At 47.9% G+C, this 27,311-nt stretch overlaps 8 protein-coding genes across 8 annotated transcripts; 3 read left to right on the plus strand and 5 right to left on the minus strand.

Annotated features, from left to right (window-relative positions):
* Positions 1 to 216: 216 nt before the first annotated feature.
* Positions 217 to 4,882, minus strand: N7500_005741 (uncharacterized protein; the record flags this gene model as incomplete). The annotated part of the gene is made up of 10 exons (XM_056676885.1): positions 217 to 357; positions 418 to 2,028; positions 2,085 to 2,140; positions 2,209 to 2,471; positions 2,521 to 2,786; positions 2,851 to 3,931; positions 3,993 to 4,184; positions 4,259 to 4,307; positions 4,369 to 4,663; positions 4,730 to 4,882. 10 exons carry the CDS (start codon positions 4,880 to 4,882, stop codon positions 217 to 219), a joined length of 4,107 nt encoding a protein of 1,368 aa, XP_056531885.1.
* A 1,084-nt stretch (positions 4,883 to 5,966) lies between these two features.
* Positions 5,967 to 7,208, plus strand: N7500_005742 (NADH:flavin oxidoreductase/NADH oxidase; the record flags this gene model as incomplete). The annotated part of the gene is made up of 1 exon (XM_056676886.1): positions 5,967 to 7,208. One exon carries the CDS (start codon positions 5,967 to 5,969, stop codon positions 7,206 to 7,208), a length of 1,242 nt encoding a protein of 413 aa, XP_056531886.1.
* A 999-nt stretch (positions 7,209 to 8,207) lies between these two features.
* Positions 8,208 to 10,442, plus strand: N7500_005743 (uncharacterized protein; the record flags this gene model as incomplete). Its single annotated transcript, XM_056676887.1, has 1 exon — positions 8,208 to 10,442. The coding sequence occupies one exon, from the start codon at positions 8,208 to 8,210 to the stop codon at positions 10,440 to 10,442; it is 2,235 nt and encodes a 744-aa protein (XP_056531887.1).
* A 2,097-nt stretch (positions 10,443 to 12,539) lies between these two features.
* Positions 12,540 to 14,519, minus strand: N7500_005744 (fungal specific transcription factor domain-containing protein; the record flags this gene model as incomplete). The annotated part of the gene is made up of 3 exons (XM_056676888.1): positions 12,540 to 13,517; positions 13,571 to 14,367; positions 14,420 to 14,519. 3 exons carry the CDS (start codon positions 14,517 to 14,519, stop codon positions 12,540 to 12,542), a joined length of 1,875 nt encoding a protein of 624 aa, XP_056531888.1.
* A 596-nt stretch (positions 14,520 to 15,115) lies between these two features.
* Positions 15,116 to 16,208, minus strand: N7500_005745 (isopenicillin N synthase family dioxygenase; the record flags this gene model as incomplete). Its single annotated transcript, XM_056676889.1, has 3 exons — positions 15,116 to 15,781; positions 15,834 to 15,998; positions 16,053 to 16,208. 3 exons carry the CDS (start codon positions 16,206 to 16,208, stop codon positions 15,116 to 15,118), a joined length of 987 nt encoding a protein of 328 aa, XP_056531889.1.
* Positions 16,209 to 17,393: 1,185 nt separating this feature from the next.
* N7500_005746 (putative RNA helicase/RNAse III) lies at positions 17,394 to 21,850 on the plus strand (the record flags this gene model as incomplete). Its single annotated transcript, XM_056676890.1, has 7 exons — positions 17,394 to 17,495; positions 17,550 to 17,578; positions 17,635 to 17,686; positions 17,739 to 17,991; positions 18,049 to 18,196; positions 18,253 to 19,317; positions 19,372 to 21,850. The coding sequence occupies 7 exons, from the start codon at positions 17,394 to 17,396 to the stop codon at positions 21,848 to 21,850; spliced, it is 4,128 nt and encodes a 1,375-aa protein (XP_056531890.1).
* Positions 21,851 to 22,031: 181 nt separating this feature from the next.
* N7500_005747 (Pyrroline-5-carboxylate reductase) lies at positions 22,032 to 24,481 on the minus strand (the record flags this gene model as incomplete). The annotated part of the gene is made up of 4 exons (XM_056676891.1): positions 22,032 to 22,953; positions 23,015 to 23,250; positions 23,578 to 23,867; positions 23,932 to 24,481. The coding sequence occupies 4 exons, from the start codon at positions 24,479 to 24,481 to the stop codon at positions 22,032 to 22,034; spliced, it is 1,998 nt and encodes a 665-aa protein (XP_056531891.1).
* Positions 24,482 to 25,031: 550 nt separating this feature from the next.
* Positions 25,032 to 25,468, minus strand: N7500_005748 (uncharacterized protein; the record flags this gene model as incomplete). Its single annotated transcript, XM_056676892.1, has 2 exons — positions 25,032 to 25,091; positions 25,148 to 25,468. 2 exons carry the CDS (start codon positions 25,466 to 25,468, stop codon positions 25,032 to 25,034), a joined length of 381 nt encoding a protein of 126 aa, XP_056531892.1.
* Positions 25,469 to 27,311: the final 1,843 nt, after the last annotated feature.

The raw sequence follows: 27,311 nt of genomic DNA on the forward strand, positions 1-27,311 counted from the left end.
GTATGATCCCTTCTTGAGAATTTCATTTAGTAAAAAGACATATGTAGAAGAATATATTTATATTATTAAACTATGATACTTCGCCACAATGAAAAAAAGATAAACAATAAAGTACTCATCCAATGAATGATCTTTGCAAATACAAATCTGAATGTGCACCGCCCGAGAGAATCCAATACAAGAGCATCCCGGTAGCTCTACTTCACATCTCCACGTTTATTCACTCTTCCGCTTCCACTTGTAGATCTTTGTCACATAGGTACCCAAAATGACAGCCGTGAAGTTGAATGCAATAAACCCGATGAATATACCAATATCACGGTACTTACGATCGTTGTCATATCCAAATTGTTGATACTATCGAAAATATAGGTGGTTAGCAGGGGTTGCTTCAACAAAAGTGAGGTTTTTACTTACGTATTCCTGGCCAAGGCTATAGCGGCAATAATCGCAATCCCCAGTGGCATCTGGATTAACCAAATAGCCTGTAGCGGACTTCAAGAAAGAACCAGCGTAGCTAAGGCAAGTGTCGTTGGCGGGAGCATGGAAGACAGTCACCTCACTGGATACGCAACGGATTTCATGCCCATACAGAGAATTGGTAGTGAGTCCCTCCGCCAGATAGTATAGCGGGGAGACGTTGAAATACCAACTCCAGCCTGCCGGGGTCTTTTCGCGCGCCGTCAAAGTGCCGGCAAATGTATTCACAAACATGAAGAAGAATCCATTGGCCATGAGAGTGGAGTTCAAGTTGGGCATCCACGCTGCAATGAGGTATCCCAGGCTGACAGTGAATACGGAAAACAGCCAATAGCACAGCAATGCGTAGCCAGCATGAGTGGCATCAGTCTGCAAACCAGCGGGGAAATACCACAGAAGCCAATAGATGAACGCCGTTATCAGAGTGAAGGGTAGTTCGATGATGATAGAACTCATGACAAACACAATCCAATGGTACGATCGACTGGCCTTTTCCCGGTACACAAAAATATCGCGGAATGCAGTAAATCGCGGCTCCATGGATAATCCAAGAGGTGGACCCATCAAGAAGGATAGGAAAATTGTGTACACGCGGTCGAATGCACCCTGTTGACTATTCGGGATGTTCAAGAACGTCAAGCCATTCAACAGGCCATTGGCCACATTCATCCAAAGCTTCGCGGAGAAATACGCTGGCTCACGCCAGTACCACAACCAGGTGCGACGAAGCACGACGGCAAATTGGTGATTCAGAGGAGTAGCATAAAGCTGAGGTCGAGACTGCTCCGAAGGGCTCACGTTCTTAAGATCATGCAACTTGGTATCTTGAATACGACATTCAGGGCTCTCCGACCAGATTTGGGCCCAGTCGGCAGTAACATTTGACCGCGAACCGGCCCCAACGACTTCCAACAGGTACTCTGCCGGGTTCCGTTTAGGATCGCACGCATCCACATGCCGACCGAAGTATTCTAATGCAGTTGAAGATTGGTCGCCCAAGGGTCCCTGGTAGGTCACTCGGCCGCCCTTCGCTAGCAGAATCAGATTGTCGAAAACCTCGATCACGGCTGCAGCAGGCTGATGGATTGTACATAAAATCGTCTGGCCCGATCTTGAAAGTTTCTTCAGCAGCTGGACCAAGGCGATAGCAGATTGCCCATCCAATCCAGAGGTCGGCTCATCCAATAACAAGATATCTGGCTTTGCTGCTAGCTCGATGCCCATAGAGACCCGCTTTCGCTGTTCGAGATTGAGGCCAGCGCCGGGCACTCCAATCAACGCATCTGAGATATCTTGCATACCAAGCATGTCAAGCACTTCTTCAACGTAGGCATTTTTTTCCTCTTTCGAGAGCGAGAGCGGGCGACGCAGATGGGCCGTCATTTGGAGGGCCTCCCGTACTGTCTGAGTAGGCAAGTGAACATCTTGCTGTTGAACATAACCCATCCTCCAGCGGAATGATTTTGGAAGCGGCGACCCATCTAAATATAGTGTGCCTGTCAATTTACCAACGTCCATGCGTCCGGCCAAGACATTGAGCAGTGTGGTCTGGAAATATAATTAGCAGGCTTATACAACATACTGCATGATAGAAACAAACAGACCTTTCCAGCACCGGAGACACCCATCAGCGCGGTCAGCGTTCCAGAATCAATACACCCTAAATTCGACGCATGTCAGAATAGAGCCGTGACAGAAGCAGTACTTGTAGATATGCAAGGGACGAACCGTCAATATGTTTCAGCAAAGTCTGTTCCTCTCCATCCTTACGAAGCGTCAAGTGAAGATCCTTCCAGGCGAAGGAGTGTCCATCCTGAGACCGGACCTCTTCGGTGTTCGACGATACCTTCCGTGCCGACTTAGCAAACTCTTGTGCCTCGATATCACTCCCAGTGCTGCCAGTGGGCGAAGGCATAGTATTTGCGGCGTGACGGCGATAAAAGACTGTAGCAAGAAGGCCAGCAGGGGGCTTGAACAGCTCCATTGCAAGACTGAATTTGGGTTAGCAGTTGGTCTCCTCATCATTTTCTGTTCACTTACCCGACCAAAATGGCGAAAAAGACGAAGAAGCCCGCGTTTATGCCGACGTTACGCCAGAGGTGAGAGTTATCAAAGTCGTAGTAAACTCTCAGATATGAAGCTCCTTCCACAAGAGTCTTACCGGGCTCCGAGCCAGCAATGGCACAGGCTTGGTATGCCACGTCTGAATATGCTTGGCCACGAGGGACCATGTCGGATGGAGTACATTCGTAGGCAGTAGTTCCAACTTCATTAATCATGAGCGATTCAAAAGCGTAGTACATAGGCTATGCATTTGACATTTTCCGCGTTAGTTCCATGGGTATCACTTCAGGGTTGCTGGATACTCACATTCAGGAACCGGAACCACTTTAGCCAGACCTGCATTTGTGGTGGTGGAATGTACCACCCCGTGTAGATGACCAACGTAGTCAAGAAAATGCCGACAGGAAGACCCGCCCGTTCCACTGTTGGTGACAAGACAGCGATAAACCGGAAGAACATCGAAAGTGACAGATGGGAAATATAAGCGACTAGGAAGAAAATGAAGAAATGGCCTGCCGTGGGGTGGAGTCCGGCCAAGAAATACATAGGGATGTTGTATGCAATAACCACCACTTTCCAGACAACGTCTGACAGAATCTGGCCATAGCCGTACGCCATTGGGTGATAGAAACGATACCCCTTATGCTTCAAGAGTAATGGACGCTGTGCGAAGGTGTTGCCGAATTCGCTCATGGACTGAAGTCCAGGCACGAGAATCGCGTAGAAAACAACTGATCCAAGCTGGTACAGCGACGAAGTTTCATGTGGCAGGTTGCGAAAGACTGTACCAAGGATGATACTCTGAACTACCATGCAGGCAGCTTCGACGATCCAGGCATTGTAGTCTGTGATGAAGATGCGATATTGACGGTGGGCACAGAGAAGAATCTGTGTGAGAATCGGAATCGAGTATGTCTGTCGTGATTTCTTCCGCTGACCCAGCGCGTTTTCTCCAACGCTAGCACTGCTCTTCACTTCTTCGATCTGTGCTTCAAGTTCAACCCCTTTTTCGCTTTTCCAGAATGCAGTAACAAATTCTTGAGGGGTCTGCGGAATCGACCAAGTATCTGCTGTTTGGCGTAACTCCCGTGCTTCAGGCTCCGCCGACATCGAGTTCAAGAAGTCTGTAATTGACATTGTTGGGGGACAATAAAAGCCTAGATTCTCAAAGTAGGACTTTGCGGAAACCACATCACCGTAGTAGATACAGTGCCCCGAATTTATGACAGCCACTTTATCAAAGAGAGGAACCATATCGTCACTTCCCTGGTAGAGACTCATGGCGACAGTGCAGTGGGACTGATTGGTATATTCTCGCAGCATTTGCACGAATTCAAGAGCGGTTGATGAGTCAAGGCCAGCAGTAGGGTTGTCGTAGCAGATCAGACTGTGGTGATCGAATGTATAAGCACAGCACAGGATTGATTCCATTACGATTGTCAACTTACTCGGGGCAAGTCACTAGAGCTTCAGCTAGGGACACTCGTCTTCTTTCTCCACCACTAACACCTCGAACCTGTTCATTTCCTACTCTGGTAGCCAAAACATGATCAATTCCGAACAAACGGGCAAGGTTGACCACGGTGTTGCGTGCGTCTGTGGAGGATATAACGTTGCTATACCGAGAGTTGACTGCAAATCTAATAGGAGAGTTGGAATTAGTCCTCCGATTATAAAGAGTGAACATGCCATGGAGTGTCTCATTTTAACGTACCTCAATGTTTCCTCTACAGTCAAGCTTGGGAAATGAATATCCTCCTCCGCTATAGACCCGTTTGTCGTCAGCCAGTGATTATTATTCAGGTAACAAAAGACAGTTCTTACCGCAGAATGTGGTCTCAGCTGGGGCTGCAGGCTCTTCAAAATTTGCTTGGATCCCGCCATACAATAAAGTACCGCTGGTACTTTTATATTCAGCGTGCATATGGCAAAGACCCTTCAAAAACGTTGTACAACCGCTACCGGGTCGGCCAATTACCATTAGCATCTCCCCAGCCTTGACGTGGCCCCGAAAGTCATGCAAAATCTTGCGCGACGGCTCACTTCCGTGACTAAAAACGGACGTGGCCCTGCGGGCGTATCGTTCGGCCATGGATCCGACCGTGGGAGCGATTGCATGCTGTTCATTGGTTGAATTAGCATTTGGCTAATTGCTGTTTCAACAATCCTGTGATGTTCTTCTTACCCCTTGACCAGCACCTTCCATCTCTAGGTGATCCCAAACGATGGAACTGTCTTTGTTCCTCACCGACGACTGGCAAGCCTTGACAAAGTCTGCAACGAGACCGGCGATCAATGTGGTAGCCATCGCCGTGGACTTTTCCTCAGTCGCCGCCATGACTTCGGGAAAGTGGCGTTATCAAAATACTATCTCTGAGTTTGATCCTGGATGAAGTCCCTTATACCAAGCAGACGGCCGCTTTTTGTTGCCCTCTACCGTTATATATGAATGGTGAACTCAGCTTGGGATTATCAATCATTTTACAAGCAATGTAGGGAGTACAATGGGAATATATTTTGTACCTAACCAACTCACAATAGGAGCACATCCGAAAGAGGAAGCATAGTGGGTGCCGTATAGCGTTAGCGTTATTCTGAAAGGGGAATGGAGCTTCGGAGACCGATTAGGAATTAGGCACCTGGAGATCCCTACATATTTAGTTGTGCACAACCTCCCATCTTAGCAAGACTCCATATATATTCCTCAACCATATCATGATGCCGTATTATTTCTCCTTTATCGCTTCTGATGAAGTCTTTTATAATCCTGTGTTGATTCAAACAGAATCGAAAGTGCCCTTCTCATGATATTGAACAGTCACTACAACGTAGAAAATATATATATATATCTTTCACACAGTCATGAAATTTCGCTAGACCTCAAGAGGCTACGGGACACCTAAAAAGGTATCGAGCTACAAGACCCATATCTGTTGTAGAGTACGGAGTAGATAGACCACCATTGAGATATTAAGCTGGAATTCGATGCATCAGCTGACTGAACTACAAAGTACAACATACGGAGTACGGAGTACGTGATGCCCTGTTTTCGCCAAGCAGCCCGACCATTTAAGTGTTCGAATAGGGGTTGGGCTACTTGGCGAGAATCAGGTCGAAGATTCCACCTATTCCTATTGTGGTCAGTCCGGAGTCACTCCGAGACTGACTAAAGGAGCTAGATCGTCTTCTTTGCGAATACTTGGCATTCCCTGACCCCCCTTCATTGATTAAAAATCAGCATCTTTAATAATCTGGCGTGATCTCTAACTTGAGGTCAAATAGATAATGGCTGCTCCCTCCTAAGCTCACTTGATCCTAGTACAGTTCCTTCTGTCGACTGCCGATGCTGACCTCTGAAACCCGAAAAGATTACTTCAGGTCGACATTCTATTGTTTAGATTGTATTTTTATTTGTTGCAAAAATGGCGAGCTCAAATGAAAGTAAAGAGCTAAAGATTAATGAGCCCATGCCGGGAGACCATGGCTTCTTTACACCCATCCAATCGCCTCCGGCGGGCTCTCTATTATCCATGTACGATAAGAGTCAACCGATTCCCCGAATCTTCGAACCGATCACCATCCGCTCGACCACGTTCCAGAACCGGATCTGGGTCTCTCCCATGTGCCAGTACTCCTGCCCCAAGACGGGGGAGTTGACTGACTGGCATTTGGTCCAACTCGGTTCTTACGCATCCCGAGGAGCTTCGCTCACGATTGTCGAGGCCACAGGTGTCTCTCCTGAAGGCCGAAACACAATGGAAGATGCAGGATTGTGGACAGCCAGCCAGGTACCGTCATACCGGCGTGTGGCAAACTTCATCCACTCTCAGGGGCAAAAGGCCGGTATTCAACTGCAGCACTGCGGTCGAAAGGCTAGTGTGACTGCTCCGTGGCTTGGCCACCAGCCATCAAAGAAGGAAGAAAATGGGTTTCCCGACGACTTGATTTCTCCGTCCGATCTTCCTTACAAGGATGATGGGATTTGGCCGACACCTACCGCTATGACCAAGGAAATGATTCAGAAGTCGATTGGCGATTTCGTCAATTCTGCGAAGCTTGCCGTTGAGGCTGGCTTTGATGTGATCGAGATACATGGCGCCCACGGATATCTCATTCACCAGTTCTGTTCACCACTCACCAACAAGCGTACCGATGAGTACGGTGGCAGCTTCGAAAATCGTGTGCGGTTCGCATTGGAACTTGTACAGGGCATCCGTGCCGCTATTCCAGAGAACACTTTGCTCTTTTATCGTATCAGTGCCACAGACTGGATCCCCGATCGAGAGTCCTGGACCCCTGAACAATCCGTCCGACTATGCCAGTTGTTACAGCCCCTTGGGGTCGATCTGATAGACGTGAGCTCGGGCGGTTTAGTGCCTGATCAACAGTTACCTCAGGTCCGTCCAGCTTATCAGGCACACCTGGCGCAGGAAATCAAGGACGGAGTTCCGGGACTCCTGACTGGAAGCGTGGGTATGATCCGGGATGGCAAGACAGCTGAGGATGTTGTGGCCTCTGGAAAAGCGGACGTCGTTATCATCGCCCGTGAATTTGCGCGTAATCCGAGTCTGGTGTTGAATATTGCCTATGAACTGGGGGTTAGAGTAAAATGGCCGATACAACTTCATCGGAGCCAGCCGAGGTACCATGATCCAGATCTTTGATGCCTGTGATTTTATGTTTAGATAGACTCCAGGGGGGTTATACAAAGCCGAAGCACAATGTCAAATCAAGAATATAGAATTCCATGGGATAAAATGCCAGGCCCAGGGCCAAACAAACCTTTTGAACCATCCCCCAATCCTAAAATCCCGCTTAAGTGTTGCATACCACAAGAATTTAGTCGTTGCATATCAAGCTCATAAGAAGTTCGAACAATTTGATTATCAATATATCGAACGATTTAGTTCCCTGGAATTTTTCGGTGCTATATAATAAGTCCGTAAATCGCTGTTAACTTATGGAAAAAAGTTGAAACGTACGGGGCAGTCGGAATTTTGTCCTGGTCACCAGACGCCACCTCAGGTGGTCTTGCCGGCCTTCTCAGCCAAAATGTCTGTTGGCCTAATTTCCATATCATCGGGATAGAACTCGCCAAGCATGACAGGTAAAGACGTTGCCCGACAAGATCTCTCTTGAATGTGCTCATTATGTCTTATGTAACGGTCGTTGTCTGCAGTGTTGGTGCGGAGCCTCAAAGCCACGCGTAGGGTAATTTACCCGGAATATCCTTGTACTGTGCCGGAAAGCCCCCCAAAATGTGCATCGATTGATGAGTCTGTCTGTTGTCATAATATATCAGTTATAGGGTTGCATCCAGAAAATATCGTATGTTTCACGAGATTTCTTCAGTGAAACATCAGGGCAAAAGGGGCGAGATGAGTAGCCGCAGGGCTTGAACGCCCGAAGCCAAGTGAGGAGCTGGGGTAAATTAGGCCAATCGCACGGCATTTCTCAAACATGCGCCACATTGGCTGAAATTCAAAGCTAATAGTGGGATCGTAAGGCGCTCGGGGCTCTCGGAGCAGGGCGCTCGGTTAGTAGCTTCTGCCCAGCCTCTAGCTGCAGTCGGTGTTTGGGGAATAAAAAGGAGATTATTTGTTATGGGCTAGGAATCTTCACGTCTCTAGTATCTTTGTTTTTCTGCATATCGCGATCCAAAGATGGAGACACGCGGCTCGGTCCCTCTGCGGCAACTCCCGAGCTACAGTCAGGACGAGGCGGCTGAACATACTGCACTTGATTCTTCATCCGAGTCTTTCCCATTGCATGACGAGGAGCTTCCGTCATATAGCCAGGCGCGGTCGACGGAACAAGTTCTAAGACGAGGGCACAGTACATTACTTCATCGATCGGCCTGGGTATCTCTATTCTCAATTTTTTATGTGGGGCTCGCCATCTATGCCTGGGCCATGACAGTTGTCCTGTCATACCGCCCCCTCAAAGCCAAGTCCTGGGTCTACTCGATCGAAGGCTCGTATTACGGTTACGATGATAGGAACCAAGCAGATTTCCATCAAGAGAGACGGATCTATCGTTCTGTGCGGACGATCCAGACATTCATTCAAGTTGTTACTCTTCCCTGGATTTCCACGGTGTGTGCTAGTGCTGCTGTGATCTTTGCGCAGAACCAAAAAGATTCGATGGGCCTTCGGCTACGTCAAGTCACAACATTGGCTGACCGCAAGTGGATGGACTTTTCTTTGTATCGAGCACTGATTTGTGGGAAATGGAGGCAATACGGCAGTACACTACTGGCCGCCGCAATCTTCATCTGGGTCTTTGGTCTCATCACCTATCCCATCCAGTCGCTCTTTCTCAATCCACAGTCGGTCAAAGTTCGGACATATCCCCAGCAAAGAGCCGCTATCCATGACTTCACCACGAAACGCAGTCTGTATCTACGGTCAGAACCAGACGGTAAGGACGTGTTGCAAGTTCGCGATGCCCTCAACAAAGCGAACGGCAATACCTACCAACCTAATTTGTGGAGTAACGACAGTGGAGTGTCATTCTTGACTCTCAACAATATGTCTCCTCAAATGTTCTATTCCCAAGTTCCCAGTGGTTTCAATACAGGACTAATTCGTCAATTTGCTTCACGTGTGAACTCCACGGCTACATCCGAGCTCATACGAGAGTCTGACTTCCCAGCCGCCTGCAGTTCGGGTTATCCACTCCCAGGCAAATTTTACGCCGAGTATTCTTCTTCGTACTCGTGGTACAACACTTATTCTTGGGGTGTCATTGCGTGCATGCCAGAAAATATGACGGAATCACCTTGGCGGATGGGACGTACCCGGCAGGATTTCTCCGAGGTCCTCTATCTTAACATGACACAAGAGGAGTACACCTCGAGCAGTTTTTCCGGCCAAGATGCGGGGAAAAAGGCTTTTTACCGCATCACTGTGAACACCACGGCCGGCTTCTTTGAATTGCCCAATTATATGAACGATGGCGTCCCGGGCCCCTTACTTGATCAAGATCCAGTCGATCTTTGTGATCAGCATTGTGTAGATCAAGATTCAGTGCACACATACCCTTCTGAGGGGGGTTATCGCCGCCGTGATGAAGACACATCAAGCAGCCTCAAAGCCGCATCGCTGAGTCCCATTTCAACACAGAACAAAGGACCCTTGTTAGCGGCCGCCATGGCAGCCTTCGGGCCCGGGTCTTTTGTCGACACATTTGAGGCAACTTCCGCAGCTATTGAAAAAGACGGCATGGTCACGGATGAGGTGACCTCAAACATGAGGTTCTGCATCGCAAACGTCCCACTCGTCAATCTGTTGGGCGACTCCTCTTTAGGTTGCATATCTGCTGGCAATTCTGGAAATGGCACCTGGTACCCTGCTGGGTCAAAGATTGCGCAATGGATCCGTCGGTTCCAACAACAGACGGATTCGATTTCGAATGCCTTCACAGCCGCCGCTTTTCTTGCCAATCAGGAATATTTTTTCAGCCAGAGCGGTAGGTGGTATATCATGCAAGATTTGGGCACGGATATGGATCTTCCATCAATATCTACTGCGGGGATTATTGTAGTCTCCATCTTGATGGGACTTTACTTGGTACCACTGTTAGCTTTGTCACTATACGCTGGTTATTACCCAAGATGGACAGAAAAATTGGATTCCTTTGTGATGCTACGGTTCGGCGCTTTTGCTGGCGATAAGGTCTTCCCTTTGCTAGTTGGACGCAATACGGAGAAATGTCCCGAGCTGGATGAAATGCCTGGCGTTGTCCGAGATGTGTCAACATCATCACCGGGCGAGGCTGTTCAGATTGGGAGGCTAGGTTTCGGCGAAGGCAAGATATTACAAGGAGGCCGTCGCTACGAGAGCTTCAAAGGAGACGACGAGCCACTTAATTCATGGTTTGTTCACCGTCAAAGCTGAGAACTGATATATCCATACATATCATGTTGGAAGACACTTTCTCTCATTCCGAAAGACGTTAGTTATTAAGACTAATAATTAATTATGTTTGCAAATTGCAACGCTTTAGAACCACAAGTCAGTCCCTGATGTTAATCACTAGTGTTGAGTCCATGAGGGGCCTTTTTAATCTTGCAGGACTCGGCTTTATGCCAACTAGACTATCTAGGCTGGAAGAGTGACAATGTATCTATCTTTCAAATGTTGCTGTGTCCACCTCAATATTCATTGTATATAGAAATATTATTATCCTTGGTCCTTGTTTCATTACCGACTTGATTATCTATCACACTGTGTACTCATAGAGCTGCTGTTATGTTGACAAAGATTTCCATTACTGGTGAGAGCCTAACGTTCGAAGGGTACGTATGACACTGCCGAAATCAGAACTACATATGATATAGCTTCAATTAACTGTGTAAAAGATGCTAAGGAAAGTCAATTGACAAGGAATTAAGGGTTACGAATCACCGGTCAGTCTTTGCGATTGTGAAAATATCCCCGTCAAGTCGTGTACATTTCGAAGCCACTTGTGAAAAAAAGAGCTATACGAAAGGGTTATCCTGCTCGTAGAATTACCAGCTTAGATTAAAAACCGCAGGCGGCACTAGATGGGCTGACAGCAGCCCCAGCAGCCCTATGTAGACAAATTAGGTCAAAATTGTACAGATCACAAAGGATCAGTTAGTTTGAAGACGAACCTCGAAGCCTGAGGCCTTCTGGAAAATAGTAAAATGACACGGTCAGCATGTCAACGGGACGAGAATGGGCTATGCGATAAAAACAGATCTTACCTCGCCATCTGGACAAATCTGTGGGCTCTTCTCGCACACAGTAGCGCAGAACGTGGCTTGAGATTGACCAATAATTGTCAGAAACAGGATCGCAAGGACCAGGGTCGGCCAACGGAGTATTCCTGTAGCCATAGAGAGGGCGAAATTGGTCTAGACAGGTTTCAAGAAGGAAGATAAAATAATGAGAATGTTCTGGGGCAAGTGCGAGACACCCTTCTTATAGGGGAGAGCCCCCTTGCTAGGGTGTGATACGACCACTTAAACTTGCCACTAATCGATGCACTCCGTCTCCAACGTCATACGGGGTTCTTGTACTAACATTCCTCTTCTATAAACAGAATGGGGTAGAAGACATAAGATATGCTCTTATTCAAGGTCATAGTCTGGTATTTTTTATTTTGTTGAGTCGACAAATTGTCTCCACTTGTTCTGACCTTACTAGCAGAATTAAGCAACAACTGAACATCATTGGGTGACCTGCGGAGTGAGGCATGACTTGAATAGCAGAATATTGTCTTAATCCAAGTAATCAAATAGTGCTCAAGGAATGGAATCTATGGTCAAGCCACTTAGTGATGAGGCATTTGGAACTATCACTCAATAGCCCAGCATAGCTTCGGCAAACAGCATTCCGATCGCCTTGGTGTCTGTTGTCGGGGTTTCGACTGGGAGACCCAGGCCCAGCAATCCAGCAATCAGCGATCAAGCTTCCCGGGGGCCAGCATTGAGGCCCCGAGAAGAATGCTTGTCTCGCAGGAAACAGGCAATCGGAGGTTCGTTTGCCTCGAACTTGGCCATGTGTTCTGGTACTGTGATTTTGTGTCAGTGATTTATCCAGGCTTGAGCATGAACGTTCCGAACTGCTGGTTCGCCAAAGAACTCTTGTATAATACTTTCTACCAGATCGTAACGGTAAATAGCTTGGTTATCTCGACCGGGTAAAGCAAGCAAGTGAGCCTACCTCCATGTACGCATTTTGGGCGTGTTTGTCGGGTTGTTTGTCGGGCCTGCATGTACAAACAGCCACAAAAATCGCAACTTGCGGGCAAATGCATGACCCGACAGAGAACTAACTACCAATGGGAGTTGAGGTGCACATGTATGCACAGGGCTAATATTAAAACTAATAGTTTGATGCAATCCATTTGAGATAGGTACCATTTGTCTGCGGTCGCCATAATAATGGTATGTACGATCGGAAATTCTTCAAAGTAATATTAATTGTTGCAATGTTATTCAAATAGGAAATGAACATACTAGCTTGTTATACGCACATAAACTTGATACACCCATCTCGCAAAATATCTGGCCAGCTATATATCCCTCCACACAAGCTCACATCATGCCGTTTGGTCCATATTGTCTCAATGATCTGTTGCGCCACCGATGCATGAATCAAGGCTGTCGACTTGGCGCAATTATCAAACCACGAAGAGAAGAAAACTTGCAACTCTGGGTGAACAGCCTCGCATGCAGTGATAAAGACCGGCCATATGAGTGCAGCATTGACACTTTCCCCCTGGACGCTTTCCTCTTGTTGGATTTCGATTAGGTGGCCCCGAATTGCACTAACATTGGCCTGAAGCATTGCAGGATCAATTTCGTATATTCGCCGATGGAAGAAAATTGACAATGCCATATACATCGCTTGAGCTGTTGCAGTCGTGATCAATGGTAGGGCTCCGTCAAAAGATCGAACACAATTTGGATTTGCGGTGGATAGCAAATGATCGATAGCTTTTTCGAGACCCTTTGCTCGAGTCCAAAATTCTCTGAGACTGAGCCGACTTTCTGCCGCATCCGACATCATTGAGAAATCTCGCTCATTGGCCAGCCGAATCACTTGCGACAATAACATCAGAAATATTTCATCGATTCCGTACAGTGTGGGAAACAACGTTGAGCTCCATCGCCCGGGTATCGCAAGGTGGAGGTCACGCTGGGCCATCTCTGGATCCTTTTCCATGCTCATTGTGGTTGTCGAAAAGACTAGACCGGGGTAGAGACGGAAGTCTCCTCCATATATTGCGCTGGCGTTCAAAGTGCACCCTGACCCGGTCAGATCGATGCTCGGCCTATCAGCAATGCATGTTGTCTCGGCCATGATGCGCATATAAGCATAACAGTGGTGCAGTGCTCTTTTGTTGGCTGACAGCCCCGGTTGGCTGAGTCCCTTAACACAGATGAATTTCTCCGTTTGGACGAGATAGGCGCGTCGCATGTCTGGGTCTCCTTTGATCATCTGTATCAGAGAGAACGTTAGCTGTTTACAGTAGATTTAGGTGGATCACATACAAAGGCATTCGAAAGACTCTGTATTGCCATGAGAATCTCCTTGTATTTACACATCTTGGTAGCTGAGATACAGCTTTCCTCCATGCATCGTCGGAAGTGATATTGAGCCCGTGTCAAGTAGAGATCTCCGGAGATTGTCCATTGCGCAAGGTGGGCCACTGAATTATTTGCCAAATGAAAGGCGCTTGCGCTCCATACGGCATTCAATAGTGTAAGCCGTGCATGATTGGAAGACCCATTCAGCATCATGTCTGCCAAAGTTCTCATTGCGCATGGGATTACCAAGCTCACCCAAGGGTTCTCCGGCCCATGGCGTAAAGGAGATATCAATGGGACGATTCGATCCTTGTAATGAGATAAGAGACTCCAGCCCTCGATATTTCCCACGAACGGGAAGGGACTGAGCTCTGATTGTAGACTCGGCTCATAAAAACGTGCTTCAATATTTTGAAGTGGCTGTAGATTCTGCTCTTCCAGCATTGATCCGTTACCGTGATCTTCATTCAGAGCATCTATGGCATCTTTATTGAACGGGAAATCTTCCTCTCCTGGCAACTCCTCAAGCTCTTGGAGCCAGTTGGGGGAGGAAGCTGGCGGCTCGTCTGTAAAGGAAGACAGTCGGCCAGGCGGTGGTGGTTGTGGCCATCTGAAAGCACCAAAAGGTCCCCGAAATAGTGAAGATGGGTTTGAGCAAGTGATATCCGATTCCAACTTCTCCAAATCAATTATTGCCTGGTCGGGGCTCTGACCTGGTACAGAGGAGACAGTCTGAAGGGTCATGTCTCGGCGTTCGACATCTGTAGAACATTGTCAGAATATGATAGATGGGAGTGGCAATCGAAGGCGAACCTGTGAAGATCGAGTGCCGGTGTCTGGCTGCCTTTCCCGCACTCAGCCATCGGGTGTTCTCCTTCTCCTGTAGAAACGTTAATTGTATGTCTTTTTGCATGCTGGGGAGGTTTGTAGCTGTAGCCCAGGGAGCCTGTTGTTCTGATAATGGGCTCCTAACCTCACCTAACGATAAGGCTCAGATGGGAATGTCATTCCGCCATCAACACAATAGACCTCGGGAGCCCGATCAACTACCCGACTCAACTGAATTACAAAATAATGATTTTTATTTATCATAGCTAGTAGTGTAGTATCATAGCTAGTAGTGTAGTCCAGCAATAAAAAAGCCACCATTTACACTTGAATGCCCTTTTTTTCTTTGAGTCGGATCTGAAAGACGGAAGTTGGAAGACTCGGAGCTTCCTGCCCGGTTCGATTGCCCCTCTTCGCTGGGATCAACGCAGAATGTGAGTAGTCACTCTTTAATGTTGTTAGACTTGAAAGACGAATTGGATGTGTTAAGCAATAATGAGCGTCTTTTTGAATTTTCAACAAATCTACGGTGCATTAACACGTTAATCCGAAAGAGCATAAATTGTTCCTCAAAAGTGACTATACACCCTAGATGAAGTTGATGAAGACTTGATGCTACGTCTGAGTGGTAAAATGAGGAGATGGCTATGACTAGACCCCGTATCTTGGCTGAATGGCTGTTTAGGTGAACAACTTCGCGATTCGCATATTGTTGTAGTCCCAGGCCGTAATGTCCTCATAGTTGCACGGAGTAGCCGGTGTGATAAATTTCTGCAAGGGAAACAAGGAAGCGACACGATTTGGCTTCGCGAAGTAAGCAACGGAATAGCGCTCAGGGATCATCTCGTCAGAATCCACATTGACGGTGGGAGGATAGGTAACCCGATGACAGGCAGCCATGAATGTATCATTGGTCAGGCGCTGAAGAGAGTCACCAATGTTCAGAATAATTTCCGACTTGCCCCCTGACTCAACATCATGAAAGGTACCCAAATTTTGCTGGTCTTCGACCTGTAAGCCCCCTGTGGAATCTTGAAACAGCATGGTAATGGTGCCAAAGTCTGTATGCTCTGCAATTCTCGTGGCGCTTCCATCTTCTAGTTCCGATGCCGGTATAGCTGGATAATGAAGCAGGCGGAATTCATTCTCAGCCTTGTTGTGTAAGAGTTTGAGATCTGATGCTGAGATCTCAAGGGCCTCGGCCAACGCGTCAAGAATCTCCAACTCAACCTCGAAGCACATTGCATAGAAATCCTCCATAAATTTACGGAAGCCGGGAAGTTTCTCGTCGGCAATCCAAATATTGTCCACAAGGCTGTCGTGTGGGGAACCCATGTCGAGCGTTTCCTGCCCTCGTTAGGTTGGTTTTCGCCAAATTGATCGTGTAGGAAGGGGTCACCTTGATATCCCGGACTGACTTTCCTTGAGGGAGGCCTTTGTCATAACCACTAATGGAAGAGATTGATTCCTGACCAACAAAACTGTATCCACGATTGGGATTTGCCGCAGGGGGATGTTTGGCGGTCATCTTATCCTCCAGAGAGAGAGAGAAGAATTGGCGGGTCTGGTAAAGGTACTTCATCAGTAGAGATACAATCTCCCGTCTGAGCTAACTCACATAGTCAAACATCTTGGTAATCAGATCTTCTGAGAGTCCGTGATTCTTTAGCTTGGCCACCCCACGCGTCTTGAGTGTGTCGAGCAGAGCTGCTGAGACCGCATCCCTTTGCTCAGGGGACCCCTTCAATAGGGATAAGTCAAGAGCTTGTGACATGATTTCGTATATTGTTGCAAGATATTCGTTTGGGGTTATTGGGACTTGCTGGGCCTGCGGACTCTGAGCGTGATGGATTAAAAGGAAGAAACTCATAGTATGCTCGACTATATATATTGGATCAAATTTGGGGGTAACAACTTGACCTGGAAGGTAATATCGAATACATGACCCACTTCTGTAGACTTTGGATTACCTTCCTTTGTGATCTGAAGCAAAAGCCTCAAAAGGCATTCCAAAAGGGAAATTAAATGCACGCCAAGATTACCATGAATGTATCTTCCAATGACGGACCCTCAGTGGATCACCTTCCTATTTCAAATGTTATAGATGTAAAACTTGTTTTGCAAGTTTTGGACTGCTGAAAGTGTATTCGATGAAATCCTACTACGCTGTTCGACATGTCAAGGGACCAAAGACTTGCAAAATATTGCTCAAATCTTCCTTATGCTCGATTTTGGGGGGAAATACGAAAGCAAAGAAACAAACCGTTCCTCGATGCTAGCCCGGTCTTGGTATCTGTTGACAATTGGAGATGCATTCAGAGGGTGTGGGAGACTTGACTTGTCTGCAAAGGTCAGTACTTCGCCTCACCGAGCACCCTGTGCTGTGAGTAATGTTTTGTTTGGAGACCATTTTTACTTTTTTCTTGTTCCAACTTGAAATATGGCTCTTGGAGCTCGGTTCTGAGAAGGCCGGGTGTCGACAATTCGTTGTATTGTCTTGGGCCTTGCCTATGAAGACAACTTTCACCCCCTGCTGCTGTTCCATCCCAATAAATGATTGTTGTGCGTCGGTCTCAGGGTGAACCGGAAAGGTAAGAAGAAGATTTGTTTTGATGGAAAATGGGGGAAGGTGATGTGAGGCCGAAAACAAAGTTTGAAATTGATGACCAAAAAAGAGATTGATGACCATTAACGTGACTTCGAGGATGAGGGAAGGAGAATTGAAAAAGGGAAATTCGATCATTTGTTGACATTATCAACGAAGTATACAACACCCAACGGGGAATCAGATAGGCCTCGATAGTCATTGGGTCAAAGCTGCGCGATGGCCGCTGCGGGATGCCGTAGCTGCTCCCCCCACCAACAAACAGCTTCCTCTCTCGTGAGATTCTTCTGATCTCCCTTTCCTTCTGCAATATAGCGTCTTATTTGTTACAGTCTCATCTTGGACTTACTACCCATGGATTCCACGGGTTTGAGTAGCGATGGTGCTGCCTACCGGTCTCGTGGGTACCAGCTTGAAATGCTGGAGGCTAGCCGCAAGGAGAATATCATCGTCGCGGTATGTCTTCTTTATAATTTGAAAGCCCAGAAAGTATGGACTGACTATTGATAGATGGACACCGGGAGTGGAAAGACTCATATGCATGTTTAGAGGCGACGCTTTCTGTATCGGCACATCTTCCTGACCTTTGTTTTAGTGCTATTCTTCGGATTATAGATGAGCTTGAGAAATGCAATTCTCCAGACAAAGTGAATGAACTAGCTGTATCTTACATTTGTTCTCGGCTCACATTTACCACAGCTTGTTTGGTTTCTTGCCCCGACTGTGGCACTGAGCCTTCAACAACATGAAGTTATCACTAGCCAGATCCTCTCTGTGAAAACTAAAGTTCTGACCGGTCTAGACAATGTCGATCGATGGACAGAACAGGGTATCTGGGACAAAGTGCTCAAGGATATTCGCGTGGTTGTCTCAACATATGCTGTCCTTGCAGATGCTTTAGGCCATGGTTTTGTTCGCATGTCCCGACTTTCTCTCCTTATTTTTGATGAGGGTACGTAACATATCTCATTTCATGCCAGAATACAGACTGATATCACATGTAATCCAGCTCATCATTGCACAAGACGCCACCCGGCGAACAAGATTATGCAAAATCACTACCATCCTACCCTGCTGAGGTCAGGCCCAAATGCCGTACCTCGGATCTTGGGACTCACTGCTAGCCCAGTGGTCCGTTCGAGCAATAAAGAGCTTGAGTCAGTTTATTCGCTACGTGATAAGCATCCCTAGCAACTGACCTTCTTTCACTCAGAACAATCGAATCCAACTTGAACGCAGTATGCAGGACGCCGCGAGTCCACCGCACCGAGCTTTTGGAAAATACCCATCCCCCTCATCTAGAGCGTGTCAATTACATACCTTTTGACGAAGCACAGTATGGCTTTGGAAGCCGGCTGCTTTCATCTCTCATTAAATGTTGTATGGCCTACAACATAGAAGACGACCCTTGGATCGAATCATTACGGTCAAAAGATCAGACTACAGAGCTGACCAAAGCTCTCACTACAGGTAAAACATTCTGTAGTGAGCAACTGAGGATCTTCCAGGCGCGCAGTCGTCACATATATGAGGAGCTGGGAGGTTGGGCTGTTGACTTCTACATCAGTGCCTCAATTGACGAACTTCGGCGTTCAATGCAAGATGCTAGTGAGATGTCACTTTTGGATCAAATGGAGAGAATCTATCTCTTGGAACTGCTGTTAGCAATGCCTGCAGCAGACTCAGCCGAGGAGAGTAATCACATATCCATCAAACTTGAAATGCTTCTCGACTTCCTCCAGAAAGCGGATAAGCCTGGATTTTCCGGGCTACTCTTTGCCAAGCAGAGAGCAACTGTCAGTGTGTTGGCTCGAATTTTATCCCTTCATCCCAAAACCAGAGATCGCTTCCAATGTGCCGCGTATGTTGGTTGGGCAAGTGATAGAACCCGTAAGGGTTGTCTCGGTGACTTACTTCATCGGGATATGCAGCGAGATACCCTCGTTGAGTTCAGAGCTGGCCGCAAAAACCTCATTGTCGCCACTGATGTACTCGAAGAAGGAATTGACATAAGCGCCTGCAGTTTGGTTATATGCTTTGACAAGCCTGCGAACCTCAAGTCTTTTGTTCAGCGGCGTGGGCGTGCTCGTCATAGAGAATCTACATATGCTGTCATGATCTCAAATGAGGATGAGTTGTTAGCCCTTCATAAATGGCAGGAACTGGAGCAAGCTATGATTAAAGCGTATCAGGATGATGAGCGGCAGCGTCGGGAAGTTTATGATCTCGAAGCCACCGAAGAGGAAGTCAACGAGATACTTTGGGTGGAAAAGACCAGGTAAGTGGAAGGAAACCATGTCTTCTCTTCATATTTACTGACATCTGTTGGCAGTGCTTTGTTGACTCCGGACGATGCAGTGCAACATTTACATCACTTTTGCTCTGTTTTGCCTGTTGATGAGTTCTCCGATACCCGACCAATGTTTACCTTTGAAGAGAACAGTGTGGGATTGCTTTTGGGTACTGTCACACTACCAAACTCTGTGCATCCGACGGTTCGACGAGCAAAGGGGAAGTCCTGGTGGCGGACAGAGCGAGCAGCCCGAAAAGACACTGCATTTCAAGCCTACAGAGCCTTGTATTTGTATGGGTTGGTAAACGACAATCTTTTGCCGTTGACACGAAAACCGGAGTTGAGGTTTTCGGAACAGACGACTCTCCCATCCATTATCCCAGCCGCGGAACAGTATGACCCTTATATAGAGCTTGCACGGGGCTGGGCTTCGGGCCAGCTATGTCAGACACGCTTGAAGATATACAGCAATGGTTCTGTTGATGAAGATCTGGCCGTCTCCTTAATTTTGCCGAGGTCGACCCCGATGCCGCACCCCATCCCTCTCTATTGGGAACCTGAAACCTCCTTGAGAGTCCACTTCGATCCGCAAATATCGGATTTTGAGACAACAGCGGAGAGATTGGATCAAATGAGAAGGATCACGGCCCTCTACCTACAAGCTCCCAGCTCGCGCCAGCGGGGAGACGACCGTGACTTCGTGGCTCTCTTTGTGCCTGATATCTCACATGAACACCTGGAGGAATGGCTTACGGTGTATGAAGGAAAGGAGCCTGCAATTGAAGCCTACTTGAGGAATCCAACGTCGCCGCCTACGGGTATCGTTCGTGACCAGTCCAAATTCAGCGAGCCGCGGACGTTCAGTAGATGGATCGTTCCAGCCGAGGTATCAAAGTCGTCGCCTATTGAAATCGAATGCTTCTCACTCCCCCGTCGACGAAATCTCCTTCAGGTGAGAGTCATCAATATTGCCGAAGATGGAGAGGCAGATGCACCAAAGAAACCTTACATTCTACCCGCTTCAGCCTGCGTCATCGACAAGCTCCCAGCAAAACAGGGTCTCTTTGGGCTTTTCATCTCTGCCATCCTAGACCGGCTGGAGGCATCTTTGGTCGCATATCGGTTGAACGATACCATCTTGAAAGGGGTCGGAATCCAAAATATCGACCATGTGATCACGGCTATCAGCGCGCCCATTGCACAGGCTAGCACGAACTATCAGAGATACGAGTTCTTTGGTGACTCTGTTCTCAAATTCACGGTTAGTTGCCAGCTCTTTTTCAGAAACACCAAGTGGCACGAGGGATATCTCTCGGAGAGCCGTGACAAGCTCATCCAGAACACTCGTCTTGCTCGTGCAGCTCTCGACACTGGCATTGACTCCTTTATTCTAACCAATCGGTTCACCCCTCGGAAATGGGCTGCACCATTGATCAGGAACAAGCTGGACCCATCAACGGCCAAGAGGAACATTTCGACCAAGGTCCTGGCAGATGTTGTGGAATCTCTCATTGGCGCAGCATATGTGGACGGTGGGATCCGCAAAGCACAGGCCTGTCTCCATCGCTTCTTGCCGGAGATCGACCTCTTCACAAATGATATCTCACCCCTTATCCTTCCAGAAGGGAAAGGCGTGAGCAACTTAATCGACCAGCACCGGTTGGCCGGTCTGATTGGATACACCTTCCAAGATCCCGCCCTTCTAACAGAGGCGCTCACCCACGCATCCTGCGAGTACGACACATCAACACAATCATACCAACGCCTCGAGTTCCTCGGTGATGCCGTCCTGGATATGGTCGTCATGGCAGTGATAGCAGCCCACCCCGTGGAAATGGACCAGGGCCCGATGACATTACTCAAGCATTCTGTCGTGAACGCAAACCTCCTCGCCTTCTTCTGCATGGAGCTTTATGCGCCAGACGAACATTCCCGCACCACCCAATTCGTCAACGGCGATATCAACCTTGCGCCGCACTATGACCAGATCCACCTGTGGCGCTTCCTCCGCTCCCATGGCCCTAACATCAAATCCGCCCGGGAAGCTTGTCTCGAGCGACACGAAGTTCTCCGTGGTGAGATTCGTGAAGCCCTGGAAAACGGGACCCAGTACCCGTGGGAATTGTTCGCGCGACTGCGCGCTGATAAATTCTTGTCTGATATCATCGAGAGTGTTCTCGGGGCCATCTTTATTGACTGCGGGGGCGATCTGGATGTGTGTCACGCATTCGTCGAACGTATTGGACTGGTTTGGTATATCCAGCGTGTTATCGCCGACGGGGTAAATGTTGTTCATCCACGGAACATTGCGCAAAACATGGTGAAGGGAGCAGGTACACTGGTCTTTAAGAGGAAGAGGGTCGAGTCTGGGGGCGTGGCTACGTATCGGTGCTCGGCGGTAGTGAACCAGACTGAGATCGCGTTGGTGGAAGGTTGTGCTTCTGCCGAAGAGGCTGAGGTTAAGGTTGCCAATGTTGCTATTGAACATTTGACGTTGCACCCGATTGTTTCTGCATGAGCGCGAAACCAATGGTTTGGAAATTTGGGTGCTCTGAATGATCTGTATGATTTTGGATTTTGGATGTTGCTAAGGTATATAGTTATCATGTGAGAGGTGTTAAATTCAGACTACCTTAAGCAACATCGTAAGCAATATAGTCAATTGCCATTCCGAAACAAATCAAGTAGTAAAAGACTGTCTACTGCTGTGCCTTGTCTCCCTTAGCGCCGCGCTTGGACCGCCGCACAGGGACAGGCTGAGGCTCCTCTTCTGTTCGCTCCTCCGCATCGGAGCCAATGGAGTCCACTTGTTCCTCCTCATTTGAGGCCATAGTGACGCCCTCTTCAATGCCCTCGGAGGACGGGGTATCCGTCTCTGCGTTCAACACAGGCTCCGAAGTACCCTCAGCTGGCACAGCATCTTGACGCAGACTGCTGAGGATCTTCGTTGTCTCGCTTTCTACGCCGTTCCAAGCTCCACAGCTGCCGCATCGCCAGCGGCCGAGCTCCTCTGGTGTCTTGATCCCAGGGGGTGCCTGGCCGTTCACGAGTCGGCACGCGGTGCAGATCATTACCATCCGGTTGCGGGGTTGTGTTTCATCTTCTCCCAGCAGAACGTCCAAAAGGCGGTCGTACCAGTGTGGTTGTTCAATGTATTCACCGTTTTGAGTGAATGCGTTCGGTGCAAAGCCGGGTTGATCGGTGGGTGTTTGGGGAGGGAAAGGGGATGGGAAAGCAGGCTGCTGTGGGGTTTGCGGGATCTGCGATAGCTCGAGAGGAGGAGAAGGGGGACTGGGGAATGGCGGGTCGTTCGGGGTTTGCGGTGCAGAGGGAGGACGGCGGATGTTGGCAGTGGGCGGTGGCTGGAGACCAGTGCGGGCCACATGCTGTTGCTGCTGAGCAGCCGGATGTTTGTCATCCTGTCCCTTTGGACCCGGTGATGGTTTTGGGGATTCGCCGCCGTACTTCTCTAGCAGTTGCTGAGTGGAGTTATACTTGGTTGCGACCTTGAGCTTTTCGATTGTCTCCTCGCGCTGTTTCTGGAGGTCATCGAGGCGGCGTTGAATACGAGAAATTCGGTAATCGAATATTTTGGAGCTCAGGTTGCGTACGCCGTAAATCCTAGAGGAATGGGAACTAAATGTTAGCGGTGTTGGAAAGTGCGGAGTAAGGACAGACGTACAGGACCGGCCCGCCTGCTATGGCTGCATATTCCTTGACTCCCCAGCTCTCCCATCCCAGTATAAGGGCGAGGATTATTGAGTAGAATAGGTATGCAAATGTCGAGTAGAGGGTCCAGAGAGCCTTGATGCGCCGGGAAGACTGACGTTGTTGATCGAGTCGCGCTGTGGCCTGGGCAATCTTAGTCGAGAGCGTGGATAGGGTCTTCTCGAAAGAGGCCGCAGAGTTGTCATCGCCCTAGGTAGTGTTAGCGGCAGTCAAGAAAAATAGCCGACGGCATATTTCACCTTCCAGGGCCAAAAAGAAACCATTATTGTACATACATAGTATGACTATGAACCGAGAAGAAGCTCCGACTGTCGAGCTGTTCCAAGTTTCTGGAAGGCGATACGCACGGGCCACCTCAGCTCTCGCTCTAATATTAGGAAGCCTACAAAGTCCACCTAAATAGGGGCTAATTGCATTTTATTGATTTGTTTGATTGCGTATGACTATCTTGGATATCATTACATAGATCAAAGCAATTTATTTTTGTTTGAATCGCCCTTTCTATGGCTTGGCCACGGGATTTCCGAGCTCAGCAGACCGGGCAGTGGCAGCCTGGACAGACTTGTCGACGATCTCTTTAAAGTTGAGGGATTCGAATGTCATGAGGGCAGCGTATGTGGTGCCGTTGGGACTAGTCACATTCTTACGCAGCTGGGCAGGGCTGTCGGGGCTCTCAGTCAACATCTTGCCAGCACCAAGACATGTCTGTGTAGCCAATCGAGTGGCTTGCTCTTCGGGGAGGCCCAGAGCGGTTGCACTTGCAACCAGGTGCTCAACCATGGCAAAGAAGTAGGCAGGTCCAGATCCTAATTGGGTTAGATTGATGCGTGTCGACGAGATGCCGTATAGCTTTTGGTGCAGGAAACTTACCAGACAGACCTGTGACGACATCAAGAAGTTCCTCGCGGTCCACCCACTCGGTGGCCTTGCTTACGCTTCCGAGCATAGCATTGACAAGCTCTTTCTCATCCGATGTGACACTCGCGCTGGCGAAAGCACCCGACGCACCCTCACCAACAAGGGCAGGGGTGTTGGGCATCACGCGAACAATATGAGCTGTACGGCTATCGCTCGTCGTCAACCATTCCTTCAAGCTATCAAGGGTAATGCCCGCAGCAATGCTGACGACCACGGGCAAAGTGGCGCGGGGTGACCAAGCACCGCCGAGCTCCTCACACACACCCTTGGTAACTTGGGGCTTGACGGCAATGATGACCAAATCGGCATCACCTCCAGCCTCGACATTGGAAGTGGTGGTGCGCACTCCGAGGGCGGCCATCTTCTCGCGGTTGACATCCCACGGCTCGGAGACACAGATGTTCTGCTTGTTCACGCCTTTGCTCAGCAGACCACCAATGATGGCGGAGGCCATGTTGCCACCGCCAATGAAGGCCAATTTGCTCTCTTGAAGGGACGGCATTGTATAGATATCACTGAAACGGTCCACAGGTGTGTCCAAGTGAGTAATCGGGGAGTCCCGCACTTATGTAAAATCTTGGTGGGGCATCGGACATGTAGCCGTTATCGCACCGGCCCGGTACTGAAGAAATAGTGTCGTTACGATTTCTGTCTCATTGCTGTTCTTTGATCTGACATATTTTCGGATTGCAAAGTCGGTGCGACTCGAAGCAGATATTATTATGTATCTCTTGTGACTATATCGATAATATGTGTGCTTAGTCTCCTACAACAAACGTGGGGTAAATTCATTGCGTCCAATAACTACACTCGAACAGATGTTGAAAACCAGCATCCTAGACCATTATTCTAAAGCAGATACGCTTCTAGAGATTTGTGATTTCAAATGTAGGATCGAGTGGGTAAATTATACAATGAAATTCAATGGTCTGGCTCTTATAGTACAGGTAAATCAGAGTATCTCGAAAAGAAACGACAAAATCCAAATTCAAAAGCTTCAAGCACTGTTCATAACTCGTGATAATACAAAGTATTTATACAAAGGGTATCAATCAGTAGACACGGTGTGAGCCACGTCCATCGGTGCCATGCATGCGGCGGGTTCCAGCAGCCTAGTTTCAAAATGTTAGCTTGAGTCCAAATTGAACCGGATTCATTCGACAATTACCTTGACTGCAGGGCGATGAGTCAAACTCCCCTTCAGCTTCAGCATAGCGCCAGAGACCTTATCACCAATGGAGGGCTTGCGCTGGTGGTGGGTACGAGCAGGCCGTCCATAGGCATTTCTATGACCAAGACGACCCCCAGTGGGACCAGTACGAGCACTGTGGCTGGTATGTCCAGTGCGATGGCCGTGGACGGGATTCTGGTGTGTTGTTGTTGTAGTTTTGACAGTGCGCGATTTCGCGTTTCGGCCCTTGAGTCTGGTCATCAGGGTAGGCTTGGTGGTGCGAGTGGTTGTGGTAGCTGGACGACGTCGGTGAAACATTGTGACGGGCTGATGAAGTAGTTTATCAAGTTTGATATAGAGTGTATATGAACACAAGATTGTAGTGTAGTGAGTTGATTTGTATGTGTATAGTTAGGTGGAGATCAGGGTCTTTATATAAGCTGTAGAGATAGGTATGGTGACTTTGGTGTTTCATTTGATGTCGTACAAAACGTAGGCCAAGCATCGTCATGAGCATCATATCGCCTTCGACGATAGTAGAGATTGACGAAAAGGCGCTCAGCCGGCGCGTCATCCGAAGGACGATCTCCCCTAGGTGTCTCCAGTTAGCGTGGAGAGGCCAGACACCAAAATTCTACCTAAAATAACAACACATGTTATTGGTGAAATTATCCTTACAGTTTAAAATTAAGACAGGGATATAGATTGAGATTACGTCTCAAGATTCTCAAGGTAGGAGAAACAAGATTTAGACCGACGAAGGGTGCTGCATACCTATAGACCCTGAGCGGGATGATGTCATGGCATGGTCAGTGCCACCTGCCACGCTATTCATCCCATGGCACTTCCAACATTGGAAAGTTCTATGATTTCCATTGTACAAGATGTGTGGAGTGTAGAGAATAAGGCTATACGCGACTCAACGGTATCTTGACCAAGTTCCTGTTCGGGTTTATGAGTAGGTATAGAAGGTCATGGCGATGAAGCATAGTATGGTTTGAAGCTATAAAAAAGATGCAAGGCAAAAGAGTCTGCAGGTCTTCTCATATGACTGGTGAAGATGTCGAACAGTTGTCTACCAGAGTTGTGTTCTTCTTCAGGCACCTAGCGAGAATACCAGATCAAGCACCAGATACAATTTATCACCAGAGTAGTTTCCATACTCCAAGGTATCAATGAACAGCCAGTAAACATTCTAGAGTCTCAATGGGAAAACATGTACTCCAAATAACAAATTTGATTGATGAAGACCTAAATTATATTTATCAAGGAACATCCTCATATATAGATATATGTGTGTATATATATATATGTATATGTTAATATATATATCATGCTTGTCACATCTATGGATATGACAGATCATATTTAGCGATGCGGTCGTTCGCTTCTCTTCAATATCCAATGAGACAGCCCTGGGGCCAACGTGTGTATATATCCATAGATATGGATGATCCCACGAGCCGCACCCATACAGTCTAATCAAAACACATCAATTAGCCATGAATAATGCAATGGTGAGATGACAAATTAAAAATCACAGTAGCAGTAACTCAGACGACCAGAATGAAACAATGTAGATAGACACAGATTCAACAAGTTCTTTGCAGAAAGGGAAGAGGTCAATCATCATAGAGACTATATCAGACTGTGGCTTTGGGGGGGGACAGGGGTGTGCGGATATCTTCAGGGGCTGATAGTTACCTAGACCAGTCGGAGCACTCCCCTAAGTGGGGAGGGCGATGGGTGGCGGCGGGAACTACCAGGCAATCGTATGGGTGACTGGTTCCTGAATTGTTCCTGACGCTACAGCGAGTTAGGTTCTAAGATGGCGATTTGTCTTTGAACAGCATTGATTGCTGTATATTAGTCAGAAACGCAGTGGCGAGAGTGAATGAATTGCATCCTCCATACTCCTGAAACGAGCACTGTATATGCCAGAATTGATAACATTTGAACAGGGCAAGTTCCTGCCCCTTCAAGGAAAGTTACAGGGATAAATTCGAGTTCTCCTGAGTGGTCTTAAATACTCATCGCTGGGCAGGACTAGGGCATCGGCCCTATTCAGAAATTTACATGGGGAAATTTATTATGGAGAATTCGGTCATTGATGGAGCCATATGACGAAGCTGTACCCACCTCCAGGGCTGTAAATATGTTC

This window comes from Penicillium coprophilum, assembly GCF_028826855.1.
Source record: "Penicillium coprophilum strain IBT 35676 chromosome Unknown utg000004l_segment0_segment0, whole genome shotgun sequence".
NCBI classification, from domain to species: Eukaryota; Fungi; Ascomycota; class Eurotiomycetes; order Eurotiales; family Aspergillaceae; genus Penicillium; species Penicillium coprophilum.